Genomic DNA, 25,207 nt, shown 5'->3' with positions numbered 1-25,207 from the left:
ACTTTGTGGCACGAATTAAGTAGCAGTGAAGGCGGACGCAGTACACGTGGCTGTGGCTGGTTTATGGAATTAACAGTGAAGGAATATCGCTGCAGGAAAAATCAGTAAATATACACCGCGAGTGAGTTTTGCTTTAACTGTTGTTTCCATATTTTGCCAAGTCTAAAAATCATGAGATGATGAGGAGAGGAAACTCATGAGAAACTAATGCTGGATACTTTGTGAGCTGAGTAAACAATTTTGCTTGTTATTTATCAATTTTTGAGTTCTGAGAAGTCGGGTTTAACTTCAAAGGGTTCGGCTTATTTAGAAGCTTCAGATTTCATTTTTAATTGAAAGTTTACGACATATTTACTCGAAAAAAAGGGCGACATTACAGATTATTTTTTCCGAAAATCATCTAAAAGTTCAAAGTGTGAAACCTATGTTGGTTGTAAAATTAACTTCAATAAGAGGTGAACATTTGTTGGCTGGAAAGATCGTATCATTTCTACGAGACGGCACCATTACCACTCCATTAATTTGTTTTGTGGTTAACCCAAACTTTCAAATGACACGTGTTTAATTTGGAGCTGAGGATCTAGAGATACCAAGGGAACGTGTTGGAAACATGGATTCAAGGATCTTTATCCTGCGCCTACAGACTACTGTGCAGTCAATTAGGAGGTGCTCTGGAGTGACAATTCGCACAAGAAGCTAGGCACACAATGTGTAAATATTTCTTGAGCTTGCAATAACCAGTATAGAAGGCAACAAGTAGCCTGAGCTTGTCCTTTGGGATAACATCTGATTACATATTTAAACCTCTTAAGGTTGCAACAACTCATAAGCAACCTAGCATGGCGCATGTCACGGAGTTGTTGCCAACACCCTTCCCTATCCACTCATCATCATTCATGCTTGCGAAGCAGCTGCTTTATACTATGGGGACCAACCACAATGATCGGTTCGGATCTTACCACTTTGGTGGACGCTGCGAAGCTAGCGAGCTCATCAGCCACTTCATTCCCGGCTGTACCTTTGTGACCGGACACCCAGATAAGGTGCACCTAGTTACTAGACTGTTGAGCCATTCTATACTAATACCAATAGCGATTAGATCTCGTATGCAGAGATCACTTTTAGTGCGACGTGACTTTCGCTGAGTAAAACTATAAGTTCATTGCGATAGTTGCGATGGAGGTTTATCTTTATGCACCGATTTATAGCAAAGACCTCTTCTTGGAATATGCTAGAAAAACTACCTAAAGATATGAAGAGTTTGAGGCATGTTGCTGCGACTCCTCCGCCACTTCCCTCAGCCGTTTTTGCGCCGTCGGTGTACCACTTGATTGTACTCCCTCTAAGCAGTAGCTCGAGACCGGTATCGCTCCATTCTACCGTACTGCTGAGGGTAACCTTGAACTTCTTAGTGGATATTTTCACTTTGGTTAATGCTGTCCTTTGGAAGAAGAGCCAATGCTATTTCAACACTTAAGTCCTGCATGCGCCTCTGTCAAACTCTTCTGCTGTCATTTGAAATAGTCTATGTTTGACAACCTGACCGATTACTAGGTGAAGCGTTGTAAGATCCAGCATGACTTCAAGTGCCGCCGTCGGACATTTGGGCAGAGCACCCGACAGGCAGATGGAGGCGAGTCGGTGCAGCTCCAATAGTTGAAGTCATACCGAAGTGTGTCTGAACAATCCTTTTCTTCCAGCCGACACCATAAGTAATTTAGTAGCTTTGACCATGGCAGATGATATTAGACATCTCTATCTCTCTGTCCCCAAGGGTTAAGTTCCTGAGGCCAGGAAGGGGCCAGCATCTTGTAAACGGGACGATGGTCGTTTTCAAGGGTTTGATGCTCTTGGTCAAAGTTTAAAAAATATACTGAACCCAAAAAAGATTAATTTCGAAATTGCCTCTATAAAAGAGCAAAATTACCCCATAAATTCATAAGTGTGCGTAAAACAATTGCCACGCTTGCTATCTTTGAGCTGTCATTAGTCACCTGTCATGATGACAATTAACATCTATTGCAGTATACACGTACAACAATAAAAACAACGATAACTTAGCAGCAAGAAAAGCAATTGGAAGAGCGCAACGTCTCCGTGAATTATTACACATCAATATCAATTACTAGCGAGAGCGCACGCGCTGCGGATGTAAAGCGAACGCATAAGACGGAAGATGAGAATATTGCGGAAGAAAAATGGAAAGTGAAAATTAATGGCGGAAAATAAATCACGTTCATGTATTAGCACATAGCTAACGGATATGCCGCAATACATGGGCGAATAAGTGTTTCGCAGCTTTCCCCTGCAGCTGACAGTGCGTATAAGTAACATTTGCTACAGGTACTTCCGTGTGTACTTCCGTATGTCCATTGATACATATCAATGTAGTGGTACACTTTCATGAAGTGGCCAGCACTTTGCCAATTGATTAATTAGATTTTATTTATACACACGAATCTCACTGGTCGATTGGAAACGGGAATAATGATAATGATTGGAATGTGCAGCGTTGAATTAGTTGATTGGAAAGAAGAAATTACCGTTTTGTTTATAACGACATGAATATCGAGTATGGAATAGAAGTAAATTTTTAATAAATCAACAATTAGAAGTTTTCAGGTATTTAATGGAATTGCTCTTAATATTATATTATGATCTGAACTCAACTAGTAATTGGATCTAGGAAGAATATTTTGATATACTCACTGCGACAATCCTCTTGCTTTAAGAACGATAACCGAGTTATCAGTTTTTTGTATAGAATAATATTGGCATCCTCAGATTCAACTAAAGAATTAAAAATTTTAGGAATATCGTTAAAACTTTTTAGTTAAACTTCGCCTAAGTTGTTGGAAAAAGCTGGTGAACCAGAAAAAGCGATTCCAAACAGATTTTGTGTAATTTTTACAATAACTTTGACGTCGTTTCAAGGCTTCCTTGAACCATTTCGATATCATTTCAGGATTTTTTGCTGCTTTGAAGCATTTCGATACTATATCAGGATTTTTTCTAGTCTACGCTGTTACCATTTTTTCTGGTTTTCAGTGCTGTTTTGAGATGGAATGCATAAATTTAATAGAAACAGTAACAATGTGACTGTTTAGATCACTTCAAAGATTTTTAGGGACAATTTGTGGATTATTTTGGAACAATTAAAATATAATTCTTTATACACCCAAGATCAAATTTGACCTGGACTGGTTCATATAAACGGAGCGCGTAAGCTGAATCGAAAAAGAAAATATGTTTCATCGCCAAATATCAAACAGTGAGAGTAAAGCAGCTATGTATGTGTTGACAACGCGAAGGGGGTTTCTGGCGATTTTTACCTTGGAAGAAAATAATATAACTATTTTGTTTGAAATTTTGTAGAATCGTTGAATTCTTTTTCACTAGCACAAGTAATTGTGTGCCTTGAAGCACTCAGTGAAGATAGTGACTTCATTAGTCATATGTCAGTCCGAGTCAAATTTGATCAGATGATATATGTATTTCAATTTCAGTCTTTCCGACTACGTTTTGGAACTCTTTGAAGATAGTGAATTCATTAGTCATAGATCAGTCAGGGTCAAATTTGATCAGATGATTAATATATGTAGTTCAGTTTTAGTTTCTCTGACTACTTTCTGGAGCTCTTTTCTATTTGTTGTCATTATGAAATATTTCGATAATTTTAACATTTCAGAATAGGTGGCAACTCTATTCCAGATATTTTTTTATCTGAGAACTTCTCCAATACACTTTTCAAACACTTTCGAGATCAAGTTGAAAATTTAGGACAATATGAGTTGTTGTATAATTTTATAAAACTATAAAAAAATCGATTTTTTGAAACGCGTAAACCCATGAAACCCCTTAGGATGCCTTAAAGACTCCCTAAAATTCCTTATTCGACTGTTAAACAACATAATGTGGATTGATTTTAACATGCATTGCTCTGCTAAGAAGAGCTATTTTTCCTAAAACGTGTTGCCATATTAACGAATTCTATTACGATACCTATTTTTTCCAAATCACCTTTTCAATACTCGATGTACCGACCATTTACTTTATTATAAGAATTAAATTTTAATTTAAAATTGCTTTTACTTTATTTTTTTCATAATCAACTAACTGCAACATTAAACACTCGTGTGCACTCCAATTACAGATCAGCAATTTGCCATAGCGGACTCCAATTCCAACAGCGTTACGAAATCATTTGTGCCGTGCAAAGTTTGTGGCGACAAGGCGTCCGGCTACCATTATGGTGTAACCTCGTGCGAGGGTTGTAAGGTAAGACAAACACACACACTGACACAGACAATTGAAAAAGAAAAACACCAAAAACAAAAAAATATGATTTTTCTTTTTTTTTTGGTTTCTTAAATTAATTCCGATTTACTATTCATTTTGCAGGGTTTCTTTCGTCGCAGCATACAAAAACAAATCGAATATCGTTGCCTGCGTGATGGTAAATGTCTGGTGATACGTTTGAATCGAAATCGTTGCCAATATTGTCGCTTCAAGAAATGCCTCTCGGCGGGCATGAGTCGAGACTGTAAGTAAAACCGAAACGAAAAAAAATCAATTTTAAAATAATACATTTTCAATTGTATATTTGTCCATTTTGTCTGCCATAATATTAAGTTTATATATTGCCCCGCACCCCCTCGTGCAGTGTCTTGCGCAGGCGCCGCGAGCGATCACATTTTTCATTTACATATCTTCGATACTCAAATAACCGCGTCGCACCACGCTCGCCTGCTGTCTGGCACCCGCTTCCGCCAACATGACCCGTTGTCACTTGGTCCATCTGTCCATTCACTTTTCCGTCGCCGTTCGTTCGCTTGGTCGCCTGCCTGTTTGTTTGGCTGGCGCGCTGCAAAGAGTCAAATGGAGTCAAGCAACTGTCACAAGGTGACAAAAGTGCATGACGGCGTCGTTGTTGGCGGAAAATTACCTATTGGAAAATCGTGCCAAAGCACTGACATATCAACGAGTAACGAGTAACAAAAAACAAAAAACAAAGAAGTATTAAATAAGAAATCCATTAAAATGTCACAAGCTCTTATTTACGGTCAACTATTTCAATTGAAACAACAACACCAAAAATATTTATTTATAAATCCTTTTATGTCGTAAATTAAAGTTCAGTTTGTACCGTTTTGTCTTAGCTTTGTCAATGATAACTTTATTAGCCAACATTTTTGACATATGCAATATCGCTTCGTGTCATTGTGGTACAAGATCGTACATAACCTCACTTTAATGGTAGAAATTCAAAAAAAATTTTAAGTACTTAACACAGTAGATCTATTTTGTACACCCATTATAGTGTGCTGCCACACGTTAGACATTTTTGGGTTAAAAATGTGTAATAAGTAATGATATTCGTATGCTTGTTGTATAATATGCTGGAAAAAAACTGAAAGAAATTTTGGAAAAAAAAAAAAAAAAAAAAATTAAAAAAAAAATAAAAAAAAAAAATTATGAAGAAAATAAAAAAATAAAAAAAGAAATTTTGAAACAAAAAAATATGGAAAAAATTGTGAAAATTATGAAAAAAATTCTACAACAACTTAGAAATATTTCCATACCTTTGAGATTTTTAATATCAGTCAACAAGGATGAAATCACTCCATTCCATTAGGCTATTTTGCTATAGTAACATGAAGCGAGATTGGGCCAAAAAAACGTGGACACTTCATGTTGGCTTAGAAAAAGGAAATGGGCAGAGAAGGAGCCCCAGGGTTCGGTTTGGCGACTCCAAGTGTAGTCAAAGTGTGTGAGGATTTCCGAGTGCTCAGACACGTTTTTTTCATTTAGGAATGCAGGTTGTCTGAATCTGATACCCTAAAAAAAAAGTAATAGTATCGTGGGGGATCACTTTCGGTAAGAGATCCCACCTTTTGTCAATGGCTCTTCTACAGGACGAGCCCTAGATATTTCACTTTAGCCGCCGGTTGTAGACGGATGTCTTCCATTTGCAGCAGCGGTGACCCCGGGATCTTGTATTTTCTAGTAAATAAAATCATCTCCTTTTTATTCGAATTGATGTCGAGACCACCTCCGACTGCCCACTCATATGAGAGCAAAGTACTATTAGTTTGTGGGGGTAAGATATATCTAAATATATACATTAGAGTGTGTTGGGATTTATATGAGAATTCACAAAGAGAATTATCAAAATTTCAAAACAAAAACAAATAAAAGATCAATTCTCACGGCGTTCCAGTATAAAGAATTACATTATTTTTGCATAAAATTTAAAGTTATATTCAGCACAATTGGAATAATCCGATTTAAGTAGAATATGCGCCACTTTGTTCTTACTGCCATTTTGAAGGTAATTTCATAATGACACGCTCATTGAAACATTTACCCCTAAAGGCAAAAAAGGGACAGTCGATTTTCATAAGCTTCTCTTGAAGCGAGTTTCTGATGTATAATCATTCGCTATGGACATAATCACTTGTTGCTAGATCTGGAATATAAGGTGTATGAATATGAACCTCCCAAACACAGGTTTTAAAATTTCTGCATCCGCAGCATACTCGCCCAGGCAGACCGCTGGGACTTTAGTTATTTTTCATTACTCCTTGACGGCTTTTCAATTTTTGAAACCTAACCAATAGAATGTCAGATTTGATTTACTTGTATATAGTTTCTTACCGGAAAAGCACTTGGGAGTGACTTGATGTAACCACTCGACTTCAAATAATCCTCCCAAAAATGAAATACAACTATGAGTAATACCTTAAGGCAGTTTGCGATCCATGGGGAAAAGAAGGTTGATACGGCACTCTATGCGAGTCAAGAATTCACATTCATAGTTTCCATACACGCTTATGTTGAGAACAATTCACGTCCTACAAATCCATACATAAACATATACGGATATATGAATGCATACAGATGTAAGTTTATCATCAAGCTGGAGCATTACATAAGCCCGACCAGGAAGGATGTCGCAAGCTGCATACATAAAGATAACAGCAAAGCGACAAAGGAAAGTGTGGAATGCGAAGCAAAATGCGGCCAAAAGCTGCAGAGGCGGAATTAAGGCGAGGGAAGAAATCAAAAACGGAAAACGTGCAACATGTGGGTGCGCTACATATGTATGTATGTACATTCATTCATATAGTCACATGCAACTTTTTGTTGATATTGTTGCATGAATTCGCAGACGCGCAATGAGAGCATCGAAGCAATCAAATGAACACCGAACCAAAAAAAGGAAATAAAAATTCCGTTTAACCGGTGAAGTAAAAACGAAGAGGCTGAAAGCAGAAAATGGAAAACTATTTCCGTTAATATTTACAGGGTGGTGGCCTTATGAGCAACCTTGGTTTCTTTTATTAGGAACTGAGAATTCTCAAAAACATTCAGTAAAACTTTGAATGTAAGATTCGAATGATCCCGAACTTATATTCGTTTCCAATATATATCAAAAGTTCAATTAATGCCATCTTTATTTTTCTGTTCGAGTCTATAAGCCAGAACAAGCCACTATTCACGAAGTTTGTTGCTGTATCGTTTCGAAACAGATAGCAGGCCCGTTCCTTACAGACGGTAGTGTTTTATAATAACGGTATTTTATACTTAAAATATAAACCCCTTTTTTTGTTGCACTTATTTTCTTCAAAAATTAAAAAAAAAAAAACACAATATGGCAAAATAAAAAAAAAAATCGGTATCCCGAAATCGTAATTCAAAAATCCCGAAATTCCGGGATTAATACAAATATGACATTTAAAAAACACTAGGATAATATTTCAAATGCTCACGCCGATGCCACATTTTAATTAATCCCGAAATTTCGGCATTTTAAAATTACGATTTCGGGATGCCGATTTATTTTTAAATTTTGTAATATTATTTCCGGGATTAATAAAAATATGGCATTTTAAAAAACATCCGAATAGTATTTCAAATGCTCACGCAGAACCTTTGTGGTATCCAGAAATCGTAAATTTAAAATACCGGAATTTCCGGATTGACAAGAATATGTAGTTTCAAAAAATAACTCAAATATCAATCAAAATAATAATAATTTTCAATAAAAATCAAATGCTTACACGAACGTTTTCGGGATCCCGAAATCGTAAATTTCAAATCCCGAAATTTCGGGATTGATAAAAAATTGGCTTTAAAAATAAATATTACAATAATTTTTTGGATTTCGCTTTCAATCAAAACACTCCCCCTGTAACTTTACGGGATCCCGAAATCATAAATTCAAAATCCCGAAATTTCGGAATTGATAAAATATTTGTGATTTTAAATTTAAATTTTCATTTAAAACACTCACTCCCTACATTTGCAAGATCTCGAACTCATACGTTTAAAATTTTGGCATTTCGGGATTGATTGAAAGACGTGGAATTATAAAAATTTAATAATATTAGAAAAATCACTTTCATTCAAAACGTACACCCTGTATGTACGTTTGCACTCCAAGCACGTGTGATTGTTGATGCTGCAGCGGCATCGTACGTGTACGCCTGCGGATGATAGTGCCGTTTGTGCAACAAATATCTTTAAATGCAACGTGAGGTCTGCAACAAATTGCCACATTTACTTTTTTGCCATCTTATTCTGCATACATTTCAATCAATTTGCAACACAAGTACAACAACAATACAAAAATGGCACAAAAAATGCGCACATAAAACAACAACATAAGTGGTGGCATGCAACATAATGCGGCATGCGCTTAGCAAACCGACTGCGAATTGTTTCGTGCAAAGCACAAACACATATAATATAGTTTATATGTATGTAAGTGTGTATATAGCGAACTGTAAATGCTGTCATACATTAACCCATTGCTGCACCTTTTCGTAACCTCACGTTAAAGCCATTGGCCTGGCTATTTGGATAAACTTCCTAGACTCTATCTTATAGCCGTTGCTCGTGTTGCTCGTGCTGCGAGTGTTGCTGTTGTTGTAGAAGCTTTTCCATTTTCGTTTTTCGTCTTACCTTTCAGTTGGCGTCTTACTGTTTTTGTAGTTGCTGTGTTTTTCTCTTTTTATCTTCGTTGTAGGCTCTGTAGCAAGCAACTGCTAGGAAACGGTTCATGAACCCCAAAAAGTCAAAAAACAAAAAAGCAGCGAAACAAAAGACGACAAAAACTGTCCGTTGCACGTAGCTCGCAAGCTTGTGTGGGCGGATGGTGCCACTCAAGCGTATAGCTGTCGAAGATAAAGTGATTAACTGAAGTTAACGAACTAAAAGTTGCATTAACTGCAAAGGTAGTAAAGTACAAAGAAATAAATTACCTTCAGTCGATGGTTTTACTAAATTGGTTCGTTGCCGAGGCACTCGTCTCAACAAAGAAGACTTTCTTAATTTAGCGTTGTAATGAACTCGAAGAAAATTTTGAAATTTTCTTAATTGATTTGGAGGATTTTGCAACAAGTTGGTAGAAGATGAGTTAGAACTCATCACTTCTATTAATCTTTCATGAAGAAGAGAGAACACCGAATATCAAATTATTAGTTACCTTTAATATTTTTTCCTTCCCCGTGTCTTGTTGATAAAGGTCTTCTAAAATGACGAACTATCGAATCAGAGTTTAAATTGTGTTAAAAAAGTGAAGCCTAAAAGTATATGAAATTAAGAAGCTCCAAACAGGGATGTAAACGGCATCGTCTTTCATTTTCAAAACCATCCTTAACCGTGTCTATTATGGGAAGCATTTTTTCGATCATTTCCCTGATAACCTCATCAAGTTTTCCTAATACTGGCTACCGCTAGGTTTAAGCGGAAGTCATATATGTATGTAATGAGCACACCTAGTGTGACAGTCTAAGTTTATGTCATAATAATCATTGTTACCTACGACCTCGCTTGGATCCACCATACCATCAATAAACACTGGTTCACACAGAGGCTATACGTGACAGCCTTTTCTCTGCTCACGTACCCACATGGGATATGTGGATGGGAAGAATTCGCTGGAGAGGCGAAGTAATTTTTTTCACGGAAGTAGCTAAAAAGGAAGGTTGGAAGGGCACTAAGGAAGTCTTCGTCAATTTCAGCTTCAGAATCGGACCACTTCTTTGTTTCTCAAGCAGAAGTGGCAACTAGTGTTAAGGTGAAAGAAGACAACTGCTTCAAAGTGCAACCTCATTCAGGGAGATGAAAACTAACTCCGACAGCAGAGGGGAAATACTAGCGCAAGCTTGCTAACCCTGCGCTCAAAGAGATCAAAGGGAGTCAAGAAGTGTCTATAAATAGAATGCTTCATAGACTTGGTGGGTGTCTAGTCCTTGCGGAATCGCCGGCAACTGCAAAGCCAATGGGCATGCCACAGGGGGTACCTTTACCCTGCTCATATCGGAATGGAACCGCGTTGGATCTCTATTGGCGTCTTGTCTTCTAGCACTAGCCCAATGGACTTCGCGTACGCTGAGCAGGCGCTGGTCGACGACCTGCTCCTTTGCAATCCCAAGATTATTTTGGCCTAAAGTAGAACACAGTACATCTACTGAACTAGATGCCCTTAGCTAAGCTCATCTTGACTCGTATTTAGGGGTTCTTACTGGACGCTGTCCAATAGGTCCATGCGGTAAGGCTAACCATCTTGGCGGACCCTAGTAGTCAGCGTTGTATGGATGAGGGTAAATATTATTCATTTCTTGCAAGATTGAGGTTGAAACATCTCATCAGTATTTCTTCGGCGAACCAGAAGGCATGGCCGAAACTGACATATGTTCTATGGAAGAGAGTGAGGTTGAAATATTTAGGCATTGTCTATCCTTTGCAATACCGTGGTTGAAACATCTCGGCAGTCTTACCTTCGGTGAACCAGGAGACATGGTCAAAACTGAGATACGCCGTTTCAATGAATTTTTGATAGAGTCAAAGCGCTTCGTCGATTTGTAAGGATCTTTTATATGTGAATTTTAGATAGCACAAGGGGCCGGCGTTCTATGTTAAGCTGTCCAAGTGAAATCCTTGTTAGGACCGACCTCTTAACCACAAAATCGATCGACCTCAGGACTCAAAAAGTTTTACAACTTTAAAAGGGCAACGATCGTCAATTCTGAGAAAAGATAAGAGGAATAAGCCCAGGAAGTGTTGTATGCACTAAAAACGCTTACTACAGTCACTACGATTGGCAGGAAGAGAACTGGAGTTTTTAGTAGCTCATAACTCAAGCTAAGCGTTGCTTAAAGACTCTAATATGTATTTGCATCTGAAAAGAAGACCTACAGTGGCGTCCAAAAATGAGTTTCCAGCAAATGTGCTACCACTATTTAGAAAGGCTATATAGTACACATTAACAAATTAGTTAATGAGTGATGATATGTCAAGGTTACCGTATTAGCATTATTAATGCCTCACCCACAAAAACACATTCACCTCGATCACTAAAATCAAAAATTTGTAACTAACACAAAACATTACGGTAAACACCAACTGCTGTTCAACATCAAGCTGCGAAAAAAGTGAGCAGTCGCCACAGAGTCTGGTGCGTCTTAAACGTAACAAAAAGTAACTGTATGCAAAATAAAAGGAAAATAAAAAAATAAAATACAACTTTTGCAATAAATTACGTGTTGATTATATTTGTTTTCTCATATTATTACTGGTAGACTACTATTTAAAATATGTCTTCTCATTTGCCTTTGCTGTGCACTCAACCGAAGCCGAGTCAGCGAGTCCGAGCAGCGTCGTCATGCGCAAACGCCGCGCATTCATGTGTTCAAAGCTTGAAAGTATTCACCGCTGTTCATTCAGAGTTCGCCTGTCAAAGCGCGTTCCACTCTTCGCCTGCCTCCAGGCGTGCTTAGACCCTCAACAGCGGTTGTTGACCAACCGCCGATTAAATAGTCGCGAGTCATCCATGGTTTATCGAATTTAACAATTCCGATGCTTTGAACCCCCCAAGTGTTGTTTGGTTTTTGATGTTCTGCTTGTTGTTTTTTTTTTTTCATTTGTTCATTGTTTCGAACTGTGCGGTGGTTGCCATTGTGCTGCGATTGGTGTGTCTTGCACTTCCACTCGCGCGTAGACAATTTAATTTGACATGACCCAGTTAGGCGGCTCAGCGGTTTGTCCAACTTGCTCGCTCACTCGCAGGCTCACTTATTATTTTGTCATTGTTGTTTAATTTTGACGTGACTGTAATTGTTTTTCATGTTTATCTTCTTTTTTTTTAGTTGGCTTTTGTTGTTGCTATTTGTATGTTTTGATTTTGAACCAAGTTTATTCTTTAGTTTTGATTGTGTTTTAAATGGTGTAAAGTTTAGCCAAATTTGCTGCAGATGTTTGCGCAATAACTTCTTATGCATGCATATTAGGGTGGATCGTTTAATTAGTGCTAATTTTCTTCTGAAGTATTTGTGCTGAGTATTTTTTATTAAGAGGGTTCCACAAAACAGATTATTAACATTGTACTTGTGGGTTTCTTTAACTTTATCTTCCAAAGTTATATAACATAATAGAGTTTTCTCAATTTTATTTTTACTGATCAAAATTGACCCGGACTGTATTTTATTACAAACATACATTTTCATGTTTTACACAATCCTTCTGAGAGAAATGTCTGTTCACGTAAATATTTTTATGGGAGCTTCGTAGACGTAAGGTAAAAGCCCTACCCACGCACCAAGAAACCCAAGATAATCCAGTAATTTTTCTGAAAATACTGGATTACTTGGTTTCAGTAATAGTAAGAAAGTGAAGAATATTTTGCCTTACGCTCCAATCGTAGTTGAAATAAATACTATTTATATAAAGGGTGATCCATTTCGAGGTTTCGTACTTTAAAGAAAAAACAGGTGTGTGAAGTGGCGCTGACTTCTTAAAATCTAATGTCGCCGTGATCAAGTGCTTCAGGCATCAAAATAGTCGGTTATCATGGCGCGATAACAGTCGCCATTTGACGATTACGTTCCCATCCCCATCATTTTTGATGAAAACACCAAGCCGTTATGTTTTCTTTTTTTTATCACACACATTGAACCAAAAATTGGCCCATCTCCTCGACACAAAAACGACTCTCCACGACAGTAAGCTCAAAAGTAGTCAAGGAGCCATGATCTTGCAAGCAGTAGCATCAAGCTACTTTCATGTTAGACTTATCTGGCTCCAAAACAGTAAAGCATTCTTACACAAATTCCAACAGAATGGAACGAACAGGTTTTCATTTTTTTTCGTGTAATCGACGACTGGATAGATGGGGCTTGAACGAGCGTAATAAGCATTGGTCGGTAACCAGCACTTTTGGGGTTGCGAAAGCCTTTTGGCCCAATGTAACACGTAAAAGGTTCATTGAACTGGAAGATGTCCTTACTGTAAACTGCCTCATTGGCTCTCACGCGGTGAACCTGGTGATCTTGGAGGGCACAATTTGTCAAAGTTGAGGAAGATGAGCTAAAAACCTCTAGACAGTATCTCCTCCACTGCTTTCGTAGACTAATGTTGAAGCATCTTGGTTGCCATACTTTCCTCGAGCTCGACTAATTGGCTGTATTAGGTATTAGCCGTCTCAAGAAATTTATGGCAAGCTCTATGCGTTGTGTCGTTCGATAGCTTCGACTTAGCTCATTAGGGCTTTATTCAATATTGGATATCACATCTCCGGTTGCGTTTTTTACAATTTTGGGGTTTATAGAAATCACTCCACCCCCATAGAGCTGAGCAGCTTTCGAACTACTGTTTTCAAAGGACACATTTTCTGTAATTTCGTGTTTCCTCTAGCCTGGGTTTCAACCAAATAGCCTCAACCCGTCTATTATACCACACATAATAGCCTACTTCGACAATCTTCGTCCTCGTCTCACAACAATACCCTTAAATAGACTAATTGGGTCACATGTGTGGCATCCTTCGCTATATGTGATGGCAGATATTGTATATGTGTTTCAATATTGGTCACACAATGTTCATAGCTGACAGACATCCGTGTAGTGGTTGTGCCAGTGCTCTATTTTAGTGCTGAAAGAACGCTTGCATGTTGATGAAGTAAATGGATCAACAAACTTGTTTGCCATTTCGTTGAAATCTCTCTTTAACGGGTCACAGCGAATTTCACATCACACATATGTATTAACAAGAATACATACATATATACACACATGTGTTTATATAGGTGCATGAATACTTATGTCACTGATGTGCTGCGGCTTACACTCATACTTACACACGCGCGGCTTATTGGCCATATCATAAAGATATTCACTTCACACAGCCTGTGGCGTTGCTTTACTCCCATTCCGAGCTAGCATTGTGGGAACTCTTTTCTTTTAGGTCTTTTTGAGGCTGCTGCTTTTATTTTATTGTTGCTGGTTACCCATTTTTTCTCTTCTTTGTTTTTCGGTTTACGCTTTTTGCTACATTTTGTTTAATTCTTTCTATAAGTGTTTTGATTTATTGTTTCTTCTGGATTGATTTTATAAAACCACAATAGCTGGAAGGAACTGTTATCACGCAGTTCTATAATAAAATTTATGCCGATTTGTCGACTGATCCATTTGGAGGTTTCCCTAGAAACTTCAAATTTAATGGGGAATGTTTATCATTCGAAAGAACATTCTTTGTCATTTATTTCTTAAAGATTATCTTTTTCAAATATTGGCCGCAGCTACGTCTCAGATGGTCCATTCATTGAGTATAATTTTCTATGACTCGTTCGACCATTTCGACTGGTAACACCTAGTGTTTTGCTCCAAGGTCTAAATCGAAGCGGCATTGTCCGCATACACTTTTTGTTGAAGCCAAATGTAGCCCAGATCTCAAGCTTCAATTTCAGGTATCAGTTATCGGTCGGTTATAGATTGTCGTCTTTGATAGTTACGTTCTCACCGGCATCATTTTTGAAGAAATGTGAATCGATGATTCCACAGGTCCACCAACCACACCAAACCTTTTTTCTTCATGAAGAAATGAGAGCTCTTTAATCTCTTCAGGTTGCTCTTCGTCCCAAATGCGGCATTTTTTAATGTTTACATCCCCATTAAGCCAGAAATGGTTATCATCGATAGACGAGATTTGGCTAGAAACCGTCGGATCTTCTTGGAACTTTTGAAGGACCCATAGAGCGATGCGATGTCTTTAGGGAAGGTCGAGCGGCTCCAGTTCTTGTGCAAGCTGTATTTTGTACGTTTTCAATTTAAGATCTCGACGTAAAAGTCGCCAAGTCGTTCTACACGGCAGTTCGAGTTGCAGCGAACAGTGCCGAACCGACTTTCCACGGTCTTCTCAGCGCTGCTATATTTTCTTCACTATTGCGAATTGAATATCCAATAATGAATGATGGGTCTCAAGATGGGTGATGGTGATGCGAATAATCCTATCAAAAATTAAGTTTGAAAAACAACCCAGGCTGAAGTGAGATTGATTTTTTTTTCGATTATAACACCTATGTATGTAGGTGGTGTATTTTACGATGAAAAAAGCTCTTAAGCATATGAAAACCTTGAATAAAGTTCAATCCTTCATGGAGTCCTGTCTTGCCATCCAGTTACTGTTGGTAAATGTCAAGCCAACTTTTTTTGCCGTAGATTTCAATACTATTTTTTTTTCATAGCTTCTATACTTTGCTTTATTAAGTTTCGGTATTGTTGATTGCCACTTTCCTCTTCTTCCGCAAACAAGTCCTTAAAATCTGGAAAAAAAAGAAAAAAGTAGCAAAAGGCGATATCTGGAGAATACCCTGGATCAATTTGACAATACTTTCCCACAAAGCAACGATACGAACACTTCAGTCTAGTTGCTATATAGTACAATTCAACACTCATACATAACTACACTTCTAACAATAATCTGTAACATATTTTCACAAATAGGTACAATCTCTGTTGCCACAAATTATGCGCAAAATGTTCAAATTTTCCTTTCACTTATCCCTGCCGCCCTCGCTCCAATTAGTTTTGAGCTACGTGATTTAGTTTGCCAAAGTCTCTCTCTTGTGTGAGTGTGCGCCGCCTTATAATCCCATTTAAATAATTAAACCAAAACTTTGTTGGCGGTATTATTTTCGACGCCAGCTAAGTTGATTTTAATGCCTCAAATTGCCAGTTAGATTTTCAAATTGCTGTTGTTGTTGACACATTGACACACTTTTTCACTTAATATTTGGTTGTAACATGTGTGCAAAAAAAGAAAGGAAAATTAAGTAAACAAGTGGAATTACTAAAAAGAAAAAAAACACAAAAATAAGAAGCAAGAAAAATAGTACACTGACATACGCGTGACATTTGTACAAGAAAATCGCGTAGTGGCACGTAGTCAACTTAGTAGAACTATGTTGGATCGTTTAAAAAGAACTTCATCTTTGGTGGAACTGATTTCCGCAAAAAATCCTTGAAGGTAGCAACAAACTCAATATTGATTCTCGCTTCGTGGGAGAGCTAAGTCATATCATTTGCAGAGGATTTGCTCTGAGTATGTTTTTTCTACCTCCGGGGATGGTATCCTCCTCAAGCTATACAAAGTTTCGCAAGGAACAAGAACTGAAGATCGGTTCAAACATAAGTGGGGCTTCTGAAAGTGAGCTCAAAGAAAATTGGCAAAAAACTAGGCCCTGAATTTCTCTTGCTAATCCTTTACACTACAACCGAAATAACACCTATGGTCGAGGATCGACACGAAACAGTCCAGATATAAATCGGTCAACTAAAATTCTTTTAGCAGGGACTTGAACAGGAATCAAAGTTTCTCTCCGAACTTTCCAGCCGTCTTAATTATTTAATGTACGCAATATAAATGGCACCGGGAAAATTTGTGTTCCTAAGTTCGCGGAAGGTCTCTTGACGTATTGAAATATGAACCATTGTAACCCTTGAGCGGAAGAAATGTCGCTGTGGAAAAATTTCTCGAGGAATCTATTATACTTTTTCGAGTACGCCAGCATTCAAGACGTTAAGTAAATCGTCATTGAAGTCGTTAAAGAGGTCGTAGAAAACTTTACCAGACTATCCAGCACAGTATGGAAAGGAATTAAGGAAATTGTGTCAGAAAATAATTGCTTTAACCTTAGATAGATGAGACCTTACAACCCATTTTGGTCGATAATTTCGGCTTAAAACAACGGTGTTATACTGATATATTGCTGAATGTACATACATACTTGGAATTCGGTAAAGAGGTACTTGCTAAAAAAGTAAGTAATCGAAGTTCAATTGTTGATCTTTGTCGTTTTCCGAAACTTAATATACTTTTTGGGACGTCATCAGGACTACTTACATATAGTATACATTTAGGATGTGACAAAGGAATTCCTTATAAACGTTGTGTATGGTCCATCCTGCTGATATGACAAGTGAAGTAAGTAGTTGAAGACGATAATTAACACTTCTCAAACTATGGTTGGTTTACATTGCGGAAACTATGGCTTGAGATGACCTAATCAAATTTGACGGGCCGAAATAGAAACTGCACTCTTTTAGTACAAATATATATATCTAATTAAAAATAGGTTTCATTTGAGCATCTTCCATAGATTGGTTTTAAGCTCGGGTAGGCTGAGCTTCAGTGCTTTCAGCTAATTTTGTCTAGCATTAACAGGCTTTATACCCAAAACATTAACGAAAATGTGTTGAGTCGATCCATAAGAGATGTTGAGCTCCTTGGCTATCTCTCAGATGTCATTACAAAAATATTCCAGGACTGTTTCTTTAACTATTTCGAACATCGATCCATCATTAACAGCAGTGGATGGACGACTCGCATGAGACAATTTTCGATCACAATGCGACCTTCACTGAATGCGTTCACCCATTCAAATTGTTTGTTCGGGATAAAGTAGACTTCCAAAAAACTTCTGCAATGTTTGCAACGAGCCCGTAACCTCGATCCTTTTTGATTTGAATGAACCAGTCCGGGTCAAATTTGATCATATTTCAAGAAAACAGTTTGTTCATTTTTAACATAAATGGACTAGTCCGGGTCAAATTTGATCAGCTGGTATGATGATCATAGTTATATAGAAATTGAGTCTCAAAAACACAACGATAAATAAAACAAAAATGTTTACTCAACAAACACGTATTAGCTTTGCATAAAAATAGACGCGAATTTTCGAAATCGCAAAAAAATCGAGTTCGAAAATGAAACCAAAAACCCAATTTCTTCTGTAACAATAACTCGATTGCGTTACAGCGCAAGCTCCAAGGAATTCTCTTGGCAATATTTGAAAATCGAGATCGTGTAAGAAAACACGAACGCCAATCAACAAAGACACACACATACACACATATGCACACTCACGCCTGGCCAATACGAAATGCGTGTGAACAACAGATTGTGAAAATGATGCCTTCGCAATGCTTTTGGTGTTGCTGCCGCAGCTGGTGGTATTGGTGTTGCCGCTGTGCACACACACACGCACGCATACAGATCTCTTGGTACGAATGTGAAGCAAATGAACGGCAGAAATCAGAGCTATAAACATACGAACACACATGCATACAAATGGACAGCAAGCCAAGCGGCGGTGCAGGTGAAATATGAATGCAAGCACACACGCACATATACACAACTATATGTGTACATACTTACATAACTACGTAATTGTAAGATTGCACGCGTTGCTGCAGCTGTGTTGCTGCCGCAGCTGCTGTGTGACCTAAATACCTCAAAACAAGCAGAAGCCGCAGAATGAGGCGAACGCAAACCGAAACTTCAGCATCGGCGCCAGCGTCGAGCGGCAACTGCAACTACAGCAGCAACAACAAGTACACCAGGCAAAACAAATGCGCCGCGAGCGCGTTGATATCGCCATAAGCTGTGCGTGCGTGTGTGTGTGTTGCACCGCAAATATACACATGTGTTTGTATGTATATGCGCTTATTGGCCAAGTTGCGGCTGTTGCCATTACTGCTGCTGCAGCTGTTGTTATTGCTGTTCTTGCAATGTTGGCAATGTGCTTTGCTGCGTCGCCGCTCGTCACAACGCGGTGCAACAACCGCATTCAATGTAAAAAAAGCTGCCGCCGCCGACGCTGCGCAACATTTGACTTTATTACTGTTGATGGCTATTTTTATACCCAACGCACAAGTGCCTAAGTGCAGTAAAGTTTTGCTGAAGTTTGACTGAATTTTTCGATATCTCACACAAGGGTTCAACGAACTTGCCAAAATCTTATTTCATTAGTCGAGCAAATAATTTTCTTTAATATGCTTGAAAATAAGTATGAAGTGGTTCGACTCAATCTTTTGACGCTTAATTTTTCTCCATGCTGAAATGAAAGGGATTATTTCTGTTTATCACCCCTCACGGATTTGACTGGGTTAAGCGGAGTTTTCAATTTCGACTGAGAAAAATATTGGCAGTTCCGTATAAAGTTTCTTTTTTTCGAGAAAAATCCAAAACTTTCCAGATGGTCTCAAATCTCCACAGGTGTTCCGAAACAGTTCGAATTTAATAAAAAAATACAAGAAAAAACGGCTGCACCGAAGCTATAATACCCTTCACGTGTGCATTCCTTAGACCATATAATCTATCGCAAATTTTCTGAAGTTACTTTGTCAACCAAAACGTTTTCCTTACAAGGATTTGAACAATCAATTTAAATGGCAACTATATTCTACCAACTAGAGAACAGATGTTAAAGATTCCGACAAATGAACTGAAATGTGCTCAAAAATTAAAACTGAAATCTCGAAAACTGAGGGATTGGGTCGCGTACTTACTAGGTGCGTTCCAAAGTAAACAGGAATCTAATGCCCCCTTGTGGCACCATCTTATACCGACTGGTGCGTTAGAATCTGCTATCTTTGTCGATTGTTCAGTGAGAATTTCATGACATTTCATCGAAGGATGGAAGTGAAGTTATTGCGTTTTAAATGTCAGTATGTTTGTGTTATCGGTGTGAAAATAACCTTCGAATATAGAGCTAACATTAAATTTTGTTTTAAAATTGGTAAAACTTTTACCGAAACGTTTCAATTGATGAAAGAAGTTTATGGCGATGATTGCCTCTCTCGTAGCAGAGTGTACAAGTTGTTTCAACGTTTTCAAATTGGTCGTGAGGACACAAATGACGATCAACATGTGGGCCAGTCAAAATCCGTGATCCCCGGAAATTCTATCGAAACTGTGCGTAAATTCATCAAAAATCAGATGAAATCATCATTGAAATTCATGGAAATGGAATTGAACATCTACAAAACATCGATTTATCGCATTTTGACCGAACATTTTGGCTTACGAAAGGTGTGTGCACGATTTGTTCCACACAAATTGACTGACGACAAAAATTGCTCAGAATCCAACATTAGATTCGACGCTTGTGATTAATTATTTGACCAAAAATCATATTTTAACCATTAACCACTCCCCGTATTCACCTGATATTGCACCGGACGACTTCTCCCTTTTGGGAGAAATGCATTTGCCCATGAAGGAAAGAGGCCATTCAAAAGGCTTGTACCCACATACTGGCTAAAACACTCATTCGACATTCTTTTTGACCGTGCAAAAAGCTGTATAGAAACAGAAGGAGACTATTTTGAATAAAATAAATTGATTTGGTCGAAAAAAACAATTTTTCTGTTTTTTTTTAAGTTCTGTTTACTTTGGAACGCACCTTGTATATACAAATGCACTGACGGACATGGCTAAACGGCTCAGCTCGTCTAATCATTCCTATTTATACTTTAAAGGATACCGATATTTTCTTTTCGCTATTACAGCTGTTTCCATAAATCTTAATTACCATGTTGAAGGCATAATTATTTTAATAAAAGAAGGTCCACTAAGCAGCGGTCGAAACGATTAAGGTATCTAATTTAACTAAAATCAGATTGGCCTACTCATCTAGCATATAATGGCAAATGTTTACTTACTTTCCCACCGATATCCTATTTGTTTACACGCTTACTAGAAAGCAAAGTCTTATTCTTTATTAGAGCCCCTTTACAGCTTTTTATTCTAAGATTGTTTTGTCCTAATGGCGTCCGTCTTTACTTAAGGTAAACAATCTTACTATTTTTTCGATCGTCCTTTCTTTCCGCTATTTGGCTCCAATAAGAGATTCCAAGCGAAGTCAGGTCCTTCTCCCCCTGGTCTTTTCTACGGAGTGGAGGTCTTCTTCTTCCCCTGTTTTCCTCGACGGGTACGGCATCCAATACTCTTACAGCTGGGGTATTTTCATCCATTCGGACGCCATGACTTAGCCAGCGTAGCTGCTGTCTTTTAATTTGCTGAACTATGTCAATACCGTCGTATATACCGTATATATATCGTTCCATCGACTTCGGTATTCGCCGTTGCCAATACGCAAAGGACCATAAATCTTCCGCAGAACCTTTCTCTCGAAAACTTGTAACGCCGACTCTTGATATATTGTCATCGTTCATACCTCTGCAGGACAGGGATGATGAGTCACTTGTAGATTTTGGTCTTTGTTCGACGAGAGAGTACTTTACTTCTCAGTTGCCTACTCAGTCTGAAGTAGCACCTATCGGTAAGAGTTATTCTGCGTTTGATTTCGAGGTTGACGTTGTTGCTGGTTCCAAGATAAACGAAATGATCTACGATTTCGATGTTATGACCGTCAACAGTGACTTCGAAGTCAGGTAGCGAATGCGACGACTATTTGTTTGATGACAGGAGACATTTCGTCTTGCCCTCGTTCACTGCCAGACCTATTTGCTTCGCTTCCTTATCCAGTCTGGAAAAAACAGAACTAACGATGCGATTGTTGAGGTCAAAGATATCAATATCATCGGCGTGCGGCAGTAGCTGTACACTCTAATAGAGGACTGGACCTGCTCGATTGAGTTCTGCACCTCGAATTATTTTCTCCAGCAGCAGATTGAAGAAGTCGCACGATAGGGTGTCGCTTTGGCTGAAACCTTGTTTGGTATCGAACAGCTCGGAGAGGTCCTTCTCGATTCGGAAGCAGCTCTAAGCATTGCTCATTAACAGTTTATACAGCCGTATTAGCTTTGTGGGGATATCAAGTTCAGACAAAGCGGCATAAAGCAGCTCCTTTCGTTCTGTCAAAAGCAATTTGGAAATCGACGAAGAGGTGGTATGTGTCGATTCTCTTTTCACGAGTACTTTCTAAAATTAGGCGTATGGTGAATATCTGGTCAGTAGTTGATTTTGCTGAATAGAAACCACACTAATAAAGTCCCATCAGTTTGGTGGCGGTGAGCCTTTATCTTTCACACAATACGCTCGATAGAACCTTATATGCGATGTTTAGGAGACTTATCCCATTGTGGTTGGCGCAGATTGCGGGGTCTCCATTTTTGTGGATTGGGCAGAGCACACTTAAATTCCAATCCTCGGGCTTGCTTTCGTCCGGCTATATTCTACAAAGAATCTTATGTATTCTCCTTATTAGTTTTTCGGCGCCGTATTTGAATGGCTCGGCCGGTACTCCATCGGCCCCATCGTTTTGTTATCCAAAAATATTGTATATTTATGGCCTGGTGAATTAATTTTTTTTTTTTCAAATAACTGGAAGCCATTGTATGGAGAACCACAGGTATTCTCAGAACATGTCGAATTGCCGATTCAGATTTGATAGAGATCAGATCATTTGTCTGCGAATAATCACTGAAGCAAATTTGAAAAATGATGTTTTGAGAGATACGGATTCTATTTAATATATTGATTAAAATCTTAATACGTATTTTAAAGGTATACTATTGCCGCCCTTATTCGAATAATGCAGCTTCGAGAGAAACCGGTTTAGAGCTTTATGTGTCGAATCTGACTGATACCTACCTTTCGACAGTATTGTAAATGAACAAGGAAAAAGTTGTTTCGCTGTTCTACAGCACGATTGAATAACCTCTTTAGGGCTCTCAAGTATGCGTTAACACAAAAATGAACAGCTTGCTTTGGAATATCCTTGAATGTCATATAAGACTTAGGTAAAAAGTGAGGCGTTTCTTAATTAATTTTTTCTCTTAATTATATTAATATTGACGGAATCGTTATTAATAGCACAAACAGTAAGCTTTAACAGTTCTTCAGTGAACATCTGTTTGCTATCTGATTGCACTCTATAACTAGTTGTTGAACTAGTCTCCTATGAACCTTTTGCATTAAACACTTGTCTCAGAATTTCAACACTTTCCAACTGGGTGTCAGAATTGCATTCCCCGGCCCCACTCAATTCTCGTCATACAGACATCATATACGATATTTATACACCTAAGCATTCATTGTGAAGTTTGCCTAGAATAATTGATGAAGTGTTGTTGCCATCGCTGCGTTTACTAGGCAGCCACGCATATGTGCGTATGTGTATTTGTGTAGTGCTTCTTCTTTGCTGCCATAAGTATTTTGTAATTTCATTGTTGTTGTTGTTGCTGTGCTTGTATTACCATTGCATTGGTATTTGCACGCAATTGCAAGTCCATTGGCTTCCATGAACCGGGCGACGGTCATTGCACCAACGCATTTCCAAATCGCTTATGGTCGTGCGTTAACTATTCTCCTCAATCGTGCTTGTCGCCGACGTCGCCGTTAACTATGCAAATTGTTGTTGTTTGACTAGCAGTGCTTAGACATGCATATGCAAATAGATATAATATACATGCGTACATATGTATGTATGTATGTATGTGAAGCGAGTGAATTGCTTATGCCGAGAAAAGGTGTTGGTGTTGAGGATGCTCGAGCAGGTGAATTCAGTAAACAAATAATTTACTAATTTAAAGTTTTAGTACATATTTTATAAAATTCAAAACCTCAAAACTTATTACAGTCAAAAGTGCGTGGAAGAATTTTGAGGCAGCCGATTTTTGGAATTCATAGCGAGAACGGTCCTGCAGAGCCTTCTGCAAATTAGATAAAATATTCTAATGCCAGATTAATAAAGTCACTACAGACAAATTGTGACAAAAATCATTAAACAGTAAGAAAAATTTTTAAAAATGTTCTTTAATAAAAACATACTCTCGGTTCGTGTGAAAACCGAAAAAGAATACTGAAGAATTTTTGAGAATATTTTTAGGAAATATAGTCGGTGATCGGCTGTTATTTATCTTCATTGCAAAAACTATTTGCAGCAATTTTTTAAGTTGGAATTAGAACTCGCGATTAAGGATATATTTTTAAGACGTAAAAGATATGACAGCAATCCTTGTCCATCGTTTAGCTCCAACTAGCTTATGATAAGTTTGAAAACGAATTGAAAGTAAAATTTAGAAGAGCACGATCAACTTTTGACACTACAGCTCTTTTAGGCTTTTGCTTGCTGCACGTACATATGTTCTCCAGACATCTCAGGAACTCTAAGAGATTGTAATTTCGTAGTACAAAGCTTATTCATGACTTCCTCCAATTTGTGGATTTATCTTGTTCTTGGTCTTCCCCTTACCTTAGTGTTGTACTCTTAAGCTCCAACAATTTTCTTCTGCGTTCACTTAGTGTAAATTCTTATTAGATGGCCTAACGATCTTACTCATTGCGCTTAGATAATACGTATAATGATTTCGATTTTCATAATTTGATCTATCGCATTGTTTCACCTTAAGCCCCACTCATCATCATCTTTGACTGTTCCAAAAAAAGTTCTTACAATTTTTTTGTCGAAAGTGTGCAGTTTGACTTTGTTCTTTTCGAGCAGAGTCCATGATGACTCTGGATCGTATCATAAAACTGGTCGAACAATTGTTTTGTAAATTGTGATCAAAGTAGAGGCACTCATTTCAATAGCCCTTTTTGACAGATCATGCTTGAGTCGTGTCAAACTGTCTTGTGATATTTGTTTAGTATTGTTTGGCATTTCGTCCAGACCTACGTCTGAACAACTTTTACAAATCATTCAATTTTATTACGGAAATTCAGATTCTTTAAAGAATAATCGGCATACTGAGCTTACTAATCGCAACACCATCCCCATCTTGAGATCCAGCATTCATTATTCGATAATATTCGACTAAATAGAGCACATCTAGCACGCAGTGAAGAAATCAGCCGTAGCTGAGGGTCTACACGAAGACTGTGGAAAGTCGATATGGCGCGACGAGTTGTTCGCAGTAATTCGGACTGATATATGGAACAATTTGGCGCATTTTATGTCGAGATCTTTAATTGAAAGCGTACAAAATACAGCTTGTGCAAGAAGTGAAGCGCCTTCTCAGGTGACATCGTTTTACTCTGTGGCCTCTAGAAAAGATCAAAGGATATCCGACGTTTTCGAGCCAAATTTTGTTCAGCGATGAGGCCCATTTCTGGCTCAATGGGTATGTAAACAAGCAAAATTGCCGCATTTGGGACGAAGAGCAACCTGAAGAGATTC

At 38.1% G+C, this 25,207-nt stretch overlaps 1 protein-coding gene across 2 annotated transcripts in view; it reads left to right on the top strand.

The window, feature by feature from the left end:
- Positions 1 to 25,207, top strand: part of LOC105228033 (ecdysone-induced protein 78C) — a 166,654-nt gene that overhangs the window by 18,268 nt on the left and 123,179 nt on the right. For both annotated transcript variants that reach the window (XM_049458910.1, XM_049458911.1), the window contains exons 2-3: positions 4,154 to 4,278; positions 4,402 to 4,543. In XM_049458910.1, the coding sequence (XP_049314867.1) occupies positions 4,154 to 4,278; positions 4,402 to 4,543 (267 nt within the window). The remainder of the gene's footprint in view (positions 1 to 4,153; positions 4,279 to 4,401; positions 4,544 to 25,207) is intronic.

Source organism: Bactrocera dorsalis, chromosome 5, assembly GCF_023373825.1.
Source record: "Bactrocera dorsalis isolate Fly_Bdor chromosome 5, ASM2337382v1, whole genome shotgun sequence".
In the NCBI taxonomy this organism is placed as follows: domain Eukaryota; kingdom Metazoa; phylum Arthropoda; class Insecta; order Diptera; family Tephritidae; genus Bactrocera; species Bactrocera dorsalis.
The sequence above is the reverse complement of the archived record's forward strand: the minus strand, read 5'-3'. Positions and strand labels throughout refer to the sequence as shown.